General features: G+C 38.7%; 3 protein-coding genes across 3 annotated transcripts in view; 2 read left to right on the forward strand and 1 right to left on the reverse strand.

Moving 5' to 3' along the window:
• Positions 1-2,878, forward strand: part of LOC306851608 (phenylalanine--tRNA ligase beta subunit-like) — a 9,281-nt gene extending 6,403 nt beyond the window's left edge. Inside the window, exons 12-17 of the mRNA XM_079387992.1 lie at positions 1-205; positions 299-379; positions 465-557; positions 669-786; positions 859-1,011; positions 1,691-2,878. The exon at positions 1-205 is cut by the window's left edge and continues 3 nt beyond it. Coding sequence (XP_079244118.1) covers positions 1-205; positions 299-379; positions 465-557; positions 669-786; positions 859-1,011; positions 1,691-1,842 — 802 coding nt within the window. The 3' untranslated portion in view covers positions 1,843-2,878. The remainder of the gene's footprint in view (positions 206-298; positions 380-464; positions 558-668; positions 787-858; positions 1,012-1,690) is intronic.
• Positions 2,701-12,015, reverse strand: LOC306851615 (sphingosine-1-phosphate phosphatase 2-like). Its single transcript, XM_079388001.1, has 5 exons — positions 11,681-12,015; positions 10,572-10,733; positions 8,805-8,984; positions 6,964-7,053; positions 2,701-5,429 (listed from the first exon to the last, which is right to left on the reverse strand). The coding sequence occupies exons 1-5, from the start codon at positions 11,933-11,935 to the stop codon at positions 4,866-4,868; spliced, it is 1,251 nt and encodes a 416-aa protein (XP_079244127.1). The 5' UTR covers positions 11,936-12,015; the 3' UTR covers positions 2,701-4,865.
• A 1,869-nt stretch (positions 12,016-13,884) lies between these two features.
• LOC306851622 (RING finger protein 228-like) lies at positions 13,885-14,643 on the forward strand (the record flags this gene model as incomplete). Its single annotated transcript, XM_079388011.1, has 1 exon — positions 13,885-14,643. The coding sequence occupies one exon, from the start codon at positions 13,885-13,887 to the stop codon at positions 14,641-14,643; it is 759 nt and encodes a 252-aa protein (XP_079244137.1).
• Positions 14,644-15,209: the final 566 nt, after the last annotated feature.

Here is a 15,209-nt window from a genome sequence, read left to right on the forward strand (position 1 = left end):
ATCAGCAGAAAACATCGCTCAGCTGCTGACCCGGATGTGTTTGAGGTCAGAGGTCAGCGGTGAGGGCGATCTGATCCAGGTTGAGATCCCGCCCACACGCCCTGATGTCATCCATGCCTGTGACATCATGGAGGATGCCGCCATAGCGTACGGCTTCAACAACATCGTCAGGAGCACGCCGCGCACGTACACCGTAGCCAATCAGGTTTGAGAGTAACATTCAATCTGACCAATTAAACTTGAGATCAGATTCAGTGTTGACGTTACGGCTCTTACACGTGTGTTTTTATATTTGCAGCTCCCTCTAAATAAGTTGACAGAGTTACTGAGGCAAGATCTCGCAGCCGCTGGGTTTACTGAAGCGCTGACATTCGCTCTGGTTCGAAATCACTCCTTTCTCTTATATTCTGGATGTGTTCCTCCCTGAAGTCCATTTATAATGTTTCTTGAACTTCTCTCTGCAGTGCTCACAAGAAGATATCGCAGATAAACTCAGGAAAAACATCGCAGAAACCAGAGCAGTCCACATCTCCAACCCAAAGACCGCAGAGTTTCAGGTACCCACAAAAACACAGACATGTCCGATTAGCATTTCTCACATTTGTCCACTAGTGAGTTTAAATCAGTTAGTAGTGAGATTGGACTAAAGAAACCGTACTTTCCTGTAGGTGGCGCGTACTTCTCTTCTTCCTGGACTCCTGAAGACGCTCGCTGCCAACAGGAAGATGCCCCTTCCTCTCAAACTGTTTGAGATTTCAGACGTCGTCCTGAAGGATGAAACTAAAGGTGTGTTTGACATCCTCATATTACGTAATGCATGCTAAGAAGTATGCAGTTACTGAACTTTGTGTCTGGCAGACGTGGGAGCCCGTAATAACAGGCGTCTCTGTGCGGTGTACTACAACAAGAGCCCGGGATTTGAAGTCATCCATGGACTTCTGGACCGGGTCATGCAGCTGCTGGACGTCAAACCGGGCCGTAACCAAGGATACCACATCCAGGCGGCAGAGGGTGAGTCATAAATGTTAAAAGTCGACATGGTGTCCTTCCTGTGATCCGTTTGTGCACCTGTTTTATGAGCTCTCTGAGTCATATTCAAAGATTTATTTTAGTGGTTAATATTTAACAGCCTTTATGTGCCTGCAGTAGGTCAGCAAAAATAAAATCTAAATAGGAAGTGTTAGTTCTTTTGGTGGGACTTTTTTTTTAATACGGGATTATTTTTATTATGTTTTTATTTCGGTTTTCCTCATTTAATTTCCACCTGATGGATGGAAGAATCTATTTGAAGTCTAATGAAATAAAATTTACCCTATATTTAATTACTTGATTCATGTTCCTGATCTTATTGTGAATGATTCATCAGTGACTTTTCAAAACTATTAAAAATCATTGTATTTAATTAAAAAAAATTAAGTGAAAAATAATATAAAAGAATAAAATATTAGAAAAGTCATATAAATATAATTTAAAAAATCATATATACATATGGAAAAACTTGAGATTCTGAAAAAGCTGAAATGAAAGCTGAATATTAAAATAAAGCAGGCTAAAAAACTAACAAAAAAAAAACTAAAACTTTAACAATAAAATATAAAATTAAAAGCTGATTCAAAATCTTAGCATATAATACATACTGAAATAACTCTGCATGTTATTCTGAAGAATTTCATTTCCATCATCTTTTTAGACTCCACCTTCTTCCCCGGCCGCTGTGCTGAGATCTTTTCATGTGGCAAAAGCATCGGACACCTCGGGGTCCTTCACCCTGATGTCATCAGTCGTTTTGAGCTGACCATGCCCTGCTCTGCCATCGATATCGACATCGAACCCTTCCTGTGATGTCATAATGCAAATAACCTCAGCCACACCCCTCCGCTTTGGGCTCCTCCCTCAGAAGCCACAGCCACACATTACTGTCGCATCTGTCTTTAGGAGAATGAGTTCTAGTCACAACAGCACGTGTTACTGTATGTCCATGGTATAAATCAGTGTCTTAATAAAACTCAGCTAGTCCACTGCTAGTATGTTATTCATATATTAAACATCATGGCTGTATGTATGTGTCCAGCACATTTTACAACATGGAAACAAATAAATATGGATTAATAAACCAAAAATGTCTACAACTGTTGGTTTTTGCATGCAAGCCCATGCAGTCTATCAGATTCGTATCATGGCAGGATGATGAATGAAGCTGTGTTTTAGCTGTATGGCGATATGCGGCACTGAGCTGTCAGAAGTTTAAGCAGAAAACCAAGCGTGTGTGTGTTTGTGTATGCTATATAGGATTAATCACAGGTATGTTAAAAGTGGCTTGTGTATGTGAATATATTTCAGATGTAATTTGTTAAACAGGACTCTTAATTACTGATAAACAAACCCAAATCTGTGAGGAAGTGTCTGGTTTAACAGGTTATCAGAGAGGTCAGGGCAAAAGAGTCAGGCTCCACCTCATTTCCAGCAGATAGCAGACTTGTTTACATGCGTTTGACTGAACTTCAGTTTTTCATGATCTTAAGAATCCAAAGGCTTCAGTTCATATGATTAAAATGAACTAAATCGCTTCCCATACTTCCATTTTTGTTGTTTCATAGTAGCTCTTTAATGCCTTTGACATTATTCTAAGTGTTAGAAGATGTGATGTCTTATGTCTCTAGTGTCTGCACTACACATTTAAGAGGGCAAGTGATTAGAGGCTGTTATGCGGTCTTTAATTTGTGTGTGTGAAAGGATTGTCTGGGTGTACACTGCATTTGTGAGGGTTTGTGGTTTCTGTAGTGTTTGTCATAAAGAACTGTTAAACCCTCTACAGCAAACACTCCTCAGTGCATCAACTACAATAAAAAACTACAATAAAGTTTATTCATTCTTTTACACATCTGTAAAAGCTCATAAGCACACATCCTGAGTCATACCACTCAATATACAAAATATGTTAGTCTTGAGGCCTATTTTGTAATATCAAATTCATGTGGTAAAAAAAGCAATAATAGTAGGATAATTCATAGATTTTAGGCAGTCAAAGCACTGTGTTAGTAAAAATTACCATTAAATATCATCTATGATCATGCTAACATCAGCTTGTCATTGTGACATCACCAAAATGAACACTTTCCTCAAGGACCAGACTTAACGTACAGTTACATTGGCACAATTTTGCCGATATTTTGCTGGCAAAAAAGCCCATTGTCAGTAATATAGCACAACTCGCGCAGAAATCACTTTCAAATCAAGCAGCTTTCGTTGGCCATATATGTATTAATTTGTGCAACCGTCTTGAATCAGTCACGTTTTGCCCTCACAAGAATTTCCCGATTACATGGATTCCTACCTGCTAAAAAAAATACAATGGAAACCACCACACAGAATGGTTTCGATTAAAATACCATTATGAACCATTAGCTTTGGGCATTTTCCCAATAGGATTTAACATCCCACCAATAGAATCCATCACAGTAGACACCATTATAGTTTCCATTAAAACTAATACAATTCCCATTATAACCATTAAATCCATTACATTTTCTATTGTGTTTTGGGCAGGGCTCTATTGTTTTTTAAGCAAGAATTTTCAGAGTTGAAGTGACCGCATCTTTAATCTTTGGCTTTCAGTGCAAAATTAAACTTTTAAGGTGACGCTGTCTTTAGGAAAACATCAAAAGAAATATTGAAGTTAGTAGTTAACACAGAAAACAGTATCAACTTGTGCGACAGTTTACCCTTATAAAATGATTTTACAATGGAAGTCTATGGAGCAACAGCCATATTTGCACTATAGATTTACATGGAGGTTATGATTCAAAGAAATCAACAGTTTGCTGTAGACACTGTCAAAAGAGCTTAAAGGTGTAATGTGTAATGTTAAAGCACTGACTTTAGTAGTGTTTATGGCAGGACTGTCTGAGCAACAGAGTACTGCAGAGATGATGTAATTTAGTAGGCCAAAACAGAAAGTTAGCATCACCCTGGTAAACTGATAAAAACCCAATAGGATTTTTCCATTGGCTTTTGGATTATTGCAGAAAATAAGCTTTGGGACCAATAAAAGTTTATGATTCTTACACGTTTTTTGTTTTTTTCAACATGATAATCTCCTCAAATGAACAAGCGTAAATACAACTGACAGAAGTAAAAAGCTAAACGTGTGCTATAAACAAACTTTTCCACAGTCAAACGACTTCAGTACCATTAAGCTTCTGACAACTCTTTCAATCCTTAGTTGGAAAGTTCAAGTTAGAATAGTTTGCAAGAGTGCAATTTTGAACATAATGAGGCTGTGAAAGTGACTCGTGAGTTTACCCGTTCAGTGTGATGACATTTACTATCCCTAGCCCCATTTAGCAACCATCTTTTTCAAGACAAGTAAAATCAGTGGGGTATTACTGATGTATTTCATGTTGTAGAACAAAACGTTAAAATATCTTGAGCTTGTGTAAACACAGACATTAATCCAAAAACCTGTTCACAAAAAAAACAAACATTAAATTCAGTACGATGCAACCGGAAGTGCAAAAAAGTACACAAAAGTATAAAAATACACACATTTTTCCACAAAAATGCTAACTAATTTCACTCTACAGCAGATGAGCATTAAGGAATTTGTTCAGTCATTTGTATGCGTTTCTGATTTCATTTGGGGACTCTTGTGGCACAGAAATTACACACTTCCCTTTTATCTTGTGCTTAACCAGTTTTCAAAACCTAACAAAATGCTGCTAGGAGGTTTAACAAACTAACGTTACTGTTCAATGTGAGAATTTAAATGTGCCAGCCATTCCTAAACAAAGACTAACGTGAATTTCTCCCTGAGAATGAATTATACATTGGGATTCTGTTCAAACTTGCCTGTAAACACTGAGAAATTACACAGATTTTCCCAAATCCCAGAGTCCCATCATCACAAACAATCTGTTCACTAAGATACTGTTGACCAATCCGATGGCAACATATGTGCTGAACTTATACGGCACCTCGATCTCTTTCCTCCTGCGTGCGTCGACGTCACTCACAGATGCTCCGTAAATTCGACAGAGCACCCGCAGACTCGCCCAGCGCACTGTCTGCCGGGTCAGAACCAGCATCCCTAACCCGACCAGGAACCGCGCCACACCGAGACCCAAGGCTGCGAGGGTCAGCGGTGGAAGGGTCACTGGAAAAGGCCCAGCAAGGTCAAAGGTCAAGCCCAATCGCTCATTCACCCAGTATCCGACTGAACATCCCGAACAGCATGCTAAAATAATGGTGGTGTCCCCCCGTGTGGTGCTGTAATGGTCCAGCTCGGGGTACTTATAGGACAGGAAGAGGGGCAGAACCACCCCCACTATGGGGGAGAGAGGGTTGTGCAGCTGCAGGTAGTCAATGGTTCCCCAGTACGGGTACGACACAGCCATGATGACGGCTGAAATTAGAACGCCACAGATCACATCCTGAGAGGAAGGGGAAACATAAAGGAGAACGACTTCAGTCATTAGTATCAGACTCCGTAATTCTAGATTTATGCAGCCCAATGAGTTTTACGCATGGTCATAATGACACAATAATGCAGTTTATGTGCCATTATGAAGAAATATGTACACATTTTCTATGCATGGTAACGGCGTTGCTATGCAAATTCAAGGATGTTCTGAGGGGTTGTTAAAATGTTTCTAGATGGTTGCAAGGGTGTTTCTAGTGGTTTTTGTGTTGTGTGGTTGCTAGGATGTTCTGAGTGGTTGTTGATTTGTTGCTATGGTGTTCTGAGTGGATGTCATGTTATGTAGTTGCTAGGGTGTTCTGATTGGTGGTTAATTTGTTGCCATACAGTTGCTACAGTGTTCTGAGTGGTTGTTAATTTGTTGCCATGCAGTTGCTACAGTGTTCTGAGTGGTTGTTAATTTGTTGCCATGCAGTTGCTACAGTGTTCTGAGTGGTTGTTAATTTGTTGCCATGCAGTTTCTACATTGTTCTGAGTGGTTGTTAATATGCTGCCACGCAGTTGCTACAGTGTTCTGATTCGTTGTTAATATGTTGCTATGCTGTGCAAGGGTGTTTCTAGTGGTTTTTGTGTTGTGCAGTTGCTAGGGTGTTCTTAATGTTTAATGTGCTGCTATCCGGTTGCTAGGGCATTCTGAGTGGTTATGGTGTTGTTATGCAGTAGAGTGTTTTGAGTGGTTTTTAATTTGTTGCTATGGTGTTCTGAGTGGATGTCATGTTGCTATGTAGTTGCTAGGGTGTTCTGATTGGTTGTTAATTTGTTGTCATGCAGTTGCTACAGTGTTCTGATTAATTGTTAATATATTGCTATGCGGTTTCTACAGTGTTCTGAGTGGTTAAGTTAAGTTGTTGCCATGTGGTTGCTACAATGTTCTGAGTGGTTTTAAATATTGTTGCTAATGTTGTTAATGTGTTGCTATGCAGTTTCAGGGTTGTTACGAGTGATTAGAATGTTTCTAGCTGGTTGCAGGGGTGTTCTAAATGGTTGTTAACATATTGCTATGTGGTTGCTAGGGTGTTTTGTATGGTTATTAGGATGTTTTTAGCTGTTTGCAAGGTGTTCTAAATCTAAATTTTTCTATATTGGCAATTTAACTACAATGTGACATGTAAAGCTCCATTTAAATCAACAGGTTAACAGCTAGATTTAATGCTAAACTACTAATGTACTACTACTAAACTACTAACTTTTTGAATAATACTATATAAAAAATATTTACTAATACAAATCTTGTAATATATTAAATTATTCATATTTTTTAAATATTCATATTAATATTATTTTTATAAATATTTTATTATATTAATATCTCCAAGCATGAGCAATAGGCCAAACGTTTGCCTCAGCATGATGCACCACTACAGCTGTGCTATATTAAAGGAACTAGAGGTAAAATCTATGGAGACCAGCCAGACTATATGAATTATACAGGAGTATGGCAGACGCAAAGGCGCATGTCCATATTAAAGTTGCTCTTCCAGACTTACCGGAGCAGAGTGCATGCCAGTATAAAGACGACTCAGACACACCAGCGCAGACAGAACCACGGCCACAATCAATCCCAGTTCAAATGGAAACTAACATGCACAAAGACAGAAAAACGAACAGTTCAATCAAAATCAAGCATTTTAGCATCATTCACAGTCAGTTTGATGTCAAAAGTGGATATGTTTGAATGTAAATAAATACAAATTAGATTTGAAAGCTATGGCAGAGGCTTAGATTTTCCATAAATAATGTACTAAATTTGATCCGCTCTTCACAAAAAGCTATCTTTTAGCTTCAGATAACTGGTATATGGTGCATGAGGCATATGAACTACTTCTATGGTGTTTTTTCCCACCTAATCTGTCTTTCTAGCTGAAAATTTAGTGTCTTTATCAAAACATCCTCTCATCCATCTTTCCTCTTCTTTTCCTCTCTCTCTCTCGGTTGCAGTCTCCATCCATTCTGTGTGTCAGCTCTTCTCCTAATAACATCTTTTCTTCTGACATGTGCTCTTCCCTCTGGGTTTATTCAGGACTCTGTTAATCACTGACAACACTGGAAGAGTCTTTACATATTCAAGAAGTTGCCCCACCTCCTCTGTTCTGTCTTACTCCATCCGTCTCCCTGTCTCTCCATCTGTCTCTCTCTCCTTTCCTTTCCTCCCTCTCTTTCTTCCTCTGTCAGCTGGGGATCTTTCACAGGAAGTTAATGAAGAATGTTTCATGAATGGGCACAAAGGACTGTGGGACAGTAGAGCTCATGTATAATTGACTGGAATGGCTTTTTTTAAACTCTTAAATCATACACATACGGCTCTCTGGTTTCCTTGCTAGTAATTCAATCAGTTTTAAGTAGGGCGACAATATAGTTGAGCCATTTTCAAAACAATGTCTGTACTAGTAACAAACTACTTTTCCTCTAATGCACACCAAGGCTGCATTTATTTGATCAAAAATACAGTAAAAACAGTAATATTTTGAAATATTTTTACAATTTAAAATAACTGTTTTCTACTTGAATATATTGTAAAATCTAATTTATTCCTGTGATCAAAGCTGAATTTTCAGCATCATTACTCCAGTCTTCAGTGATCCTTCAGAAATCATTCTAATATTTGCTGCACAAGAAACATTTCTGATTATTATCAATGTTGAAAACAGTTGTGCTGCTGTAGAATCTGTGATACATTTTGTTAGGATTATTTATATAAAGCTCATGCAATATAAAGCTCAAAAGAACAGCATTCATTTGAAATATAAATAGTATAACAAATGTATTTACTGTCACTTTTGATCAATTTAAGGCATATTTACTGATTGAAATTATTACATTCTTTAAAAAAAAAAAAAAAAAACTGGCCCCAAACTTTTGACTTGACTACAGTTTCAAATTAGTTTCAACACACACTTACTCATAATTTTGTTTGCAATAAAATTACATAACATTTAACATTTAAAAATAGCTTACAGACAAGACAGCAAGACAACACTCTTAAAGAAAGCAATGCAAGTTTACAATCCACTAATAAAGTTTTATAATGCTTATATGCTTGTGCTACTGTGTGGCCTGTATAAAAGGAGCACAGAAGTTTATAGGGTTACACTTACAATTGAACCAATATTTGAAAACACTCAAGAGTCAAAGGTTTGAAAGCTGATGGATGGCACCGTCTATACCCAACACTGATTGACAGTCATTTACTGAGAGTTCATTATAATGGCACACAGCAGATGTGTGGGCGGGACTTGGGCTGGCTGATGGTGACAGATGGCCCCGCCCCTTCAGTGAACTATGAAAAAACAAACCACGTTCAAAACATTCTCAGTCTAGCATGTCTGACCTTCACTCTCTCCTGAGCGCTGAGAAGCAGTGTAAATGAGATGGCCGTCGCTGCCATGGCGTGTGTGGACGGCATCCCGTACTCCGCATCCACACGCGTCTCCAGTTTAACCACCGGGGGAGACGGAGGACGCGGCAGCTTTAAAATATCCTTCATCACTTGCCCAATATACATCACCACCTGCAGAGAGAGAGACAGACAAATTAGATGTACAAGGGAAAATACAAAAATAAGTACTGTTGTTGAATAATAAGAAAGAAATGCGTACCATCATATTTATACATACCTTTAAGGTACTAATATGTACCATTTTGTGGTAAATAAGGTACAAAAGTATACCTATTGGAAAGGTACCGCCAAGCGACAGCTTTTGTCCTTTCTGAGAGGGCAGTATAAGACTAAAATGCAACTCAAAATAGTAGTTTTTTTGCAAGCATTTACAGTTTATTGCTAGGTTTAGATGATTATTTCCAGTTCAATATTATTTTAGTATCATACTATCATAGTTTTTATTCATATTTAGAATTAGGTTTAATTCTTATATTTTATGTTTCATTTTTATTTTAAAGCTTCCAATTTGTTTTATTTTCTTATACAGAATATCTCATTTTTTATTTCAGTTTCAGTTTTTGTTATTTTAGTACTTCAAGTTAAACTACATAAAAATTTGAAATGTTTTTCTGTTAGAGTTTATCGTATTTCAAGCAACAAAATGTTGTAATGTTTTAAGTTTTAGGGTTCGTTTGCACGACAAGCATTGCACTAAAAATGGAAACGTTTTTCCTTTGTGTTTTTAAAACCGTTTTGCATTACAGACGGCAATGTTGTAAAAAAGAGCCCTTTCCCACAGATCCACGAAAATGACTAAAAAAGCTGTATTATGCATGCCATGACAATAGTTGGTAATTCTGCTTTGTAAAGAAACACTACGGGCCTGCACACATATATGCATTTCTATAGACCACAGGTGTCAAACTCAGTTCCTAGAGGGCTGCAGCCCTGCAAAATTTGGCTCCAACTCTAATTAAACACAACTGATCCAGCTAATCAAGTCCTTCAGGCTTATTTGAAAACTACATGGTTTGTGTGTTGGAGCAGAGTTGGAACTCCTCCAGCAACTGAGTTTGACGCCACTGCTATAGACTGAACATGACATCACTATTTTCATAAATTCATGTTTTTGGAGTTTACACGGATACAATAAAGAAAATTCCACTCCAAAACCCATTTTCAAAAGTTCGTATTTTCAGGCTCCCAAAATGCTGTTGTCGTGTAAATTAATGGGCAAAATGCATTAAAAATGTTATTTAAAAACTGTCATGTAACACACCCTTAGTTAACGATAATAACCTTGGTTCAGTCATGGTAGTAAATATAGCAACAATTCAAAATGAAGGTTCACTGAATGTTTGAGCAAATGAATAACTTCGCTCATGTTAAATTTAGTTCATTATAAATAGCTACATTGATTGCAGAGGTGAACCAATCAAATGCAGTTTGTCTACTGCTGTTGCTGTGGAAACTATACGTAAATTTGTGGGAAAAGCATAATAAAGATCTATAATAGAAACACTGAGGAAAATGAATAAAAGAATTTGGTTGTGCTGTCCAAGTTCAATTTGATTTAGTTTCGGTCTATTCAAATCTGTTTCTACTCATTGCAGAAAACAAAGACCCTTGAGTATGATGACTTAATCACTGTGTGTGTGTGTGTGTGTGTGTGTGTGTGTGTGTGTGTGTGTGTGTGTGATTTTCTCAGCCACTCACAGCCCACACGTTGACGAGTCGCCTGCACAGAAACGGGTCGAGGTTCCAGTGGATGCAGGGCAGGAAGGTGATGTAAAAGACCTCATGACCCAGAGTAGCCGAAGTCACAAACAGGAAGTACAAGAGCCAGTTCCTCACCTCATAACGAGGCCTGGAATGCTCCTAAACAGAGAAATACATCTAGCTGAATAAACCGCTTCACCACATCAACAAACCACACTTAGTTGTCCACTATAAATATATACTTATGTGCTTTTCATCATTTTGGAGGGTTGTAGCACCATGAAACACTCATATTTTTTTCTGTGCATCATAATATATCAAACAAATTTCACTTTATTTCACTCTAATTATAATTATCTAATTTACATCTCATTTGAAAATAACCTGCTTATGTTTTTAATTTTGGGTTGAGAATTGCCTATATCAACTTATGTCTATTATTATTTTTGATAAACTTTTTATATCTATTATTAATAATATTTGTATCTTTTAATATCGTTTCTCAGGGTGTTTGTATGTTTGGTTTTTCATGCATGTACTAAAATGTATGTTTTCTTGTATGTACATACTTTTGTTTATAGTTGTAGACTGTGGGTGCGTGAATAGGGGAGTGATCTGTTGTTTGTGATTTGTTTTGTTTTGTATATTACTTATGTGTTGTATCTTGTATTGTTTTATGTATGCACTATTGGGTCCCCCTTGAAAATGAGATGAAGCATCTCAAGGGGCTTTCCCTTAATAAATTCAAATTCAAATATTAAAGTTTAATGACATTTGTAGACAATCCACACTAAAAACTGATGTTTTTGTTTTTAGTAGTAATAGTTATTAATGCAAGATTTGAAAGCCAGATTTAGGTTCAGGTTAGTGACCTGCCTTTCAATTTAAAGCTCACTGTATATATTAAAAACATAAATGAAGTTTGAAAACAGTTTTTTAATGCATCTACAAGATGAGACATCAGAAATTGCTTTATAAACATCTGACAGCCTACACCAACCAGAGAAACAGGAAAAGCTTGTAGTTTGGGATTTCTGTTGTTAAAAGCACAGCCTTAGCATTTGGAAACCTGAAGGAAGGGTCTCATTTAAACCTGATTTACTTACTTCTCCTTTGGTTTCACACGGTGAACCGGCGGGTTTGTAGTTGGAGTTACTGTCGTGTGCGCGTGACGTCCCGTTCGCCACCTGCTCCGCTCTGCGCCGGTGGATCGTGACCGGGCCGTCCTTACCGGATCCATTGGCGTGAACGAGTCCGTTCTGACTAACATGCGAGCACGTGTCTCTCGGAACCAGGCCGCAGCACCGCTGGAAACCGGCCACCAGCTCGGGGCTGTTCAGGTACGAGATGGCCCCCCACATGACCGCGCGGAGTTTGAGCCTCCACACCCAGCCCGCGCGCACAGGTGTGTTTTACAGCGGCAGGTGACAGAGCGTGAAAGTGTGCTGACGTAGAAGCTCATGGCTGTTTTGATTGGCTGACATCATGTTTACACACGGAAAATTACCTGCTTATCGTACCTGGCACAGGTGGGTCATTCCTGGCTCGCAGTACCTTTGACTCTGTGATTCTAAAAAATGAATAGTCTAGTGTTATTCTAGTCATTTAGTGACGTATATTTCTGTTTCTGAAAGTGATTTTCAGAAATAATCAAGTGATCAAGCTCAAGCACTACAATCTTATTTATTTATAGCAATAAAGAAGAGTTATGGATTATGAAGTTGTCAAGTTTGTGTTTATTTAGATTTCATATTAATAAAACAAAATGTTATTATCAATGTAATGTTGACAATAACATTTTATTTACTTATAAATAGACCATATTCTCCTCTAAAATAAATCACAAAATAAATTATTGAAGTATCAGCACTAGTATATTGGCTTTCAAAAAGAACTTACTGTACTTTTGAATATGTGGTATCAGATTGAAAAATAAATAATTATATATATATATATATATAGCTAATATTACAAAACGAATTCAGACTCATCAAGGATAATATGATAATTACACTTTTTATGTCATTTTATCTAATGAGATGTTGAGACATCCCTTGCTAAAGCTCTAAAAGTTGAATTTGGATCAGAATGATCTCCGTTTTCAATTTCTGACCCACAACAAATAAATAAAAGTTTTGAGATATTCTACTACATCTATTTTATCACTGTGTATGGACTGCAAGATATAAACATATTATTTGACCAAAGTTTTCATTTGTTCCTGAAATCCACACTTTTTTTCTGGATATTCGTGATTTTTGGAACAAAGGTATCCCAATCTTTCCAAAAATATTTTATTTGACAAAATTGGTTCATTTGGCAAAAAGTGTCCCAATTTAATTTACCTGTATTCTCTACTGACGGTCTGATCCGGATTGGATTAAAACTGGATTAGGCCTACAATCTAATTTGAATTATCCTTTTTTTCCCATATGAACAAACTATTTTCAAGATTTGATCCAATAATAGCCTAACTGAAGCCCAATCATATTTCTTTTGAACTGGGGCCTGGTGTTTGTGCTGTTGTTTTCCCACCAAAAAATAAATAAAAATGCACTTCCTGGTCCTGGAAGATGATGTCATTTTGCAAATGGCTTTAGTTTAAGTTCAAAACACTACAAAAATTAATTTACAAGTTATGGGGAAAAATGACACAAAGTGACAAAAACTGTGATTTCCTTTTCTTCTTTTTTTTTGTTAAATTGTAAATTTAATATTGTATCCAATATAACAACACAAAAAGGACCCTGGGGCTAGTTGTCACATAAAGACATGTTTATTTATTTATTTGAATGGAGGGTGTCTGGGAAGTCTGGGGATGAAGCTGAAATATAGGGCAAGCCTTATGTTTCTGGATTATTAGTTTCCATGACAACAAGGTGAGCCAGATGAAATGTCAAACAGGTAGATGACTCACAATGGGGAATAAACGCGGTTAAATGGCCAGAATGATGGAAGAAAACACAGAGAGGCTTGGACAGCAAAAAAGGAGTTAAATCTACTGACGTAAAAGCTCGTGCTGTTTGACCAGGACGCTGTCTGATGCTTTGATCGAGGTGCAATTACCGCCGCGTCCCGCATCTTTCCGGAATCGGTGCGGGGTCGCAACCGCCCATCGGTTCTGGATGAGAGCAATTAAAGTCGCCCTTCAGGCGGCATTACATCACCTCCCGATTCGGTTAATTATTTACTAAAATAAGCGTTTTTAAAAAAAGGTCCGACACAAAAATGTCCGGGTTTAACGGCGTTCGCTGACGGGATAAAGAGAAGAAAAGGCTGCTCGCGTTCATTGTGTGGAGGATGAGATGCCATGGCAGCGGCGGATGCAGCAGCAGCTAACGGGCCGGAGCCTCCCGGTGTTCCCAAGGCGTTTCCCTATGAGGAATACGAGTGCAAAATCTGCTACAACTTTTTCGACTTCGACCGTCGGGCGCCCAAGATCTTGGAGTGTCTGCACACGTTTTGCGAGGAGTGTCTGCACGCGTTGCAGCTGTGCGAGGAGCGGCCGTGGCGCATCAGCTGCCCCGTGTGCCGCCACCGCACGCCGGTACCGGACTACCGGATCCAGAACCTGCCTAACAACACCAAGGTCGCGGAGGACTTCCCTCTGTACATCGACTCGGACCCCGTGCCTCAGGATGCTCTGCCGCCTCACCGGCCTCCGCTGCACCCAGCGCTCGTGGCGCTCAGGAGCGAGGAGGACGCGTCCATGGCTGGTCACGCGACGCCGTCCACCATGACGGTGTCCACCGCGACCACGCTGTCCCAGGACTCGGTCTCGCGCTACGAGAGCTGCCAAAACTGCAGGCGTCTCGCGCTGACCACCGGATGCGTGTGCGTCATCTTCTCGTTATTGTCCATGCTAGTGCTGCTCTTCATGGGCCTCGTTTTCGTTCACAGCCACGGCGGGCCGCCCTCGCCCGCGGGACCCCTCTGCCTGTCGGTGGCCAGCATCCTCGCCATGGTGTCGGCGATGGTAACGTGGCTCCTCTACTGGCTCAAAGACCGACCGGAGCACGAGACGGGCCGCTCCTCGGCCACCACTAACGCGAGCCGGAGAAACGCGTGACAGGAGATGAGCATCTTATGACAAGCCCTTATTAATACCAGTTAGTTTATTTTCACGTTACTGGTACTATCAGTATCTTTGGTTACACTTTATTTTAAGGTGTCCTTGTTACAGTGTAATTATACATATAAGTAATATAGCCTAGCTATGTGTTTACTATATGTGAACCTGGACCACAAAACCAGTCATTAAGGACACATTTTTTTTAAATTGAGATCCACAGGTCATATGAAAGCTGAATAAATAAGCTTTCAATTGATGTATGGTTTGTTAGGATAGGACAATATTTGGCCGAGATACAACTATTTGAAAATCTAGAATCAGAGGGTGCAAAAAAATCTAAATATTGAGAAAATCACCTTTAAAGTTGTCCAAATGAAGTTCTTAGCAATGCATATTACAAATCAAAAATGAATTTTTGATATATTTATGGTAGGGAATTTAGAAAATATATTCATGGAACATGATCTTTACTTAATATCCTAATGATTTTTGGCATAAAAGAAAAATCGCCAATTTTGACCAATACAATATATTGTTGGCTATTGCTACAAATATATCCATAC

This window comes from Barbus barbus, assembly GCF_936440315.1.
Source record: "Barbus barbus genome assembly, chromosome: 31".
Classification (NCBI taxonomy): Eukaryota; Metazoa; Chordata; class Actinopteri; order Cypriniformes; family Cyprinidae; genus Barbus; species Barbus barbus.

Excerpts from the sequence above, each read along its gene's own strand:
- LOC306851615 (XM_079388001.1), bottom strand. The coding sequence starts at position 11,935 with ATGTGGGGGGCCATCTCGTACCTGAACAGCCCCGAGCTGGTGGCCGGT. Across the intron at positions 10,734-11,680 it reads CGTGTGAAACCAAAGGAGAA|GAGCATTCCAGGCCTCGTTA; the intron begins GTAAGTAAATCA and ends TTCTCTGTTTAG. Across the intron at positions 7,054-8,804 it reads GCGCTCAGGAGAGAGTGAAG|TTTCCATTTGAACTGGGATT; the intron begins GTCAGACATGCT and ends TGTGCATGTTAG.